General features: G+C 42.5%; 1 protein-coding gene across 1 annotated transcript in view; it reads left to right on the top strand.

Annotated features, from left to right (window-relative positions):
* LOC119585354 overlaps positions 1 to 1,125 on the top strand; it is a 6,958-nt gene that overhangs the window by 2,286 nt on the left and 3,547 nt on the right. Inside the window, exon 2 of the mRNA XM_037934025.1 lies at positions 62 to 232. Within this exon, the coding sequence (XP_037789953.1) occupies positions 71 to 232 (162 nt within the window). The 5' untranslated portion in view covers positions 62 to 70. The remainder of the gene's footprint in view (positions 1 to 61; positions 233 to 1,125) is intronic.

Genomic DNA, 1,125 nt, shown 5'->3' with positions numbered 1-1,125 from the left:
TGAAATTGATACATATTCCCCAAAACACCCAATGCTCCTTTGGCCACTCTCTCCCCTCCAGCGTGCAACCATGTGGAAATACGCTATGCCGTGGGTGGTGGCATGGGCGGCGTGGCAAGTGGGCGCCTCTCCCCCGTCGGACGGGCGCTCCTCGGACCCGCACATCCAACCAGGGGATCAGCCCGAGATCCACTCCTTCCCGGGCGAGGTGGCCCTTGGTAATCCAGACACAGTGAGTTTGGTCCTTGACGCTTCTATGGGAGGATGAGTTTTGTCTTTGTCGCTGCTGCGGGAGGAGGAATTTGGTCCTTCCGCTTCTGCGGGAGGGTGAGGTGGGTCCTTGGTGTTTTCTGTGGCAGGATGAGTTTGGTCCTTGTCGTTTTTGTAGGAGGACGAGTTGGGTCCTTGTCGCTTCTGTGAGAGTGAGTTTGGCCCTTGTTGCATCTGTGGGAGGGCGAGCTTGGTTCGGCCGAAGAGGTTGGTCATTGTTGCGTAATAAGGCATGAGTCAATGTGATATTTAGCGGATTAGTGTTGGTTAGTAATTGTTGTAGAATGTATTTAGTATCTGAGTGAAGTTGAAAGTCAGTTGCATAATTGTGGTTGTTGTATAATATCTTATGAGTTTCATTTTATTTGAAGTTGTATTTGGGTAAGTTACGGTTTCTTGTGTACTGTACTGGGTTGAGTCAGGTATGTCATTACTAGTTTTATATAGTTTTGAAAAAGTGCCTCATAACAAGCTGTAAAAATATATATTTTTGATTATGTTGGAAAAAAGGAACAGTTACACGAATTTATTTTAGAGAAACGGTACCAGTTTAGCCTCAGGTTCTTGCAAGATTTTATTAGCTTAGGACAACTTTAATTAAATCAAACGTAGTTTACTTAGGAGTTGTTAGATTGCACTGTAATACATCAGATTGAATTTTACAGTTTGGAAAGGCAGGTAAATATAAAGTTAAATTTGGGATAGCTTGGTAAGTTGAGCAAAATAGTATATTGCAATGAAGAATATTATCGTACAAAGGTCACTGCAATTCCAGACAGCATTAATATTCAAAGGATAGACTTCAGAAACTCATAAATCAAAGAGTCTTGCATCGTTATTTTTTAAAAATAAGTG

Source organism: Penaeus monodon, chromosome 19, assembly GCF_015228065.2.
Source record: "Penaeus monodon isolate SGIC_2016 chromosome 19, NSTDA_Pmon_1, whole genome shotgun sequence".
NCBI lineage: Eukaryota > Metazoa > Arthropoda > Malacostraca > Decapoda > Penaeidae > Penaeus > Penaeus monodon.
Note: the sequence above shows the minus strand (reverse complement) of the source record. Positions and strands in the feature narration are given on the sequence as shown.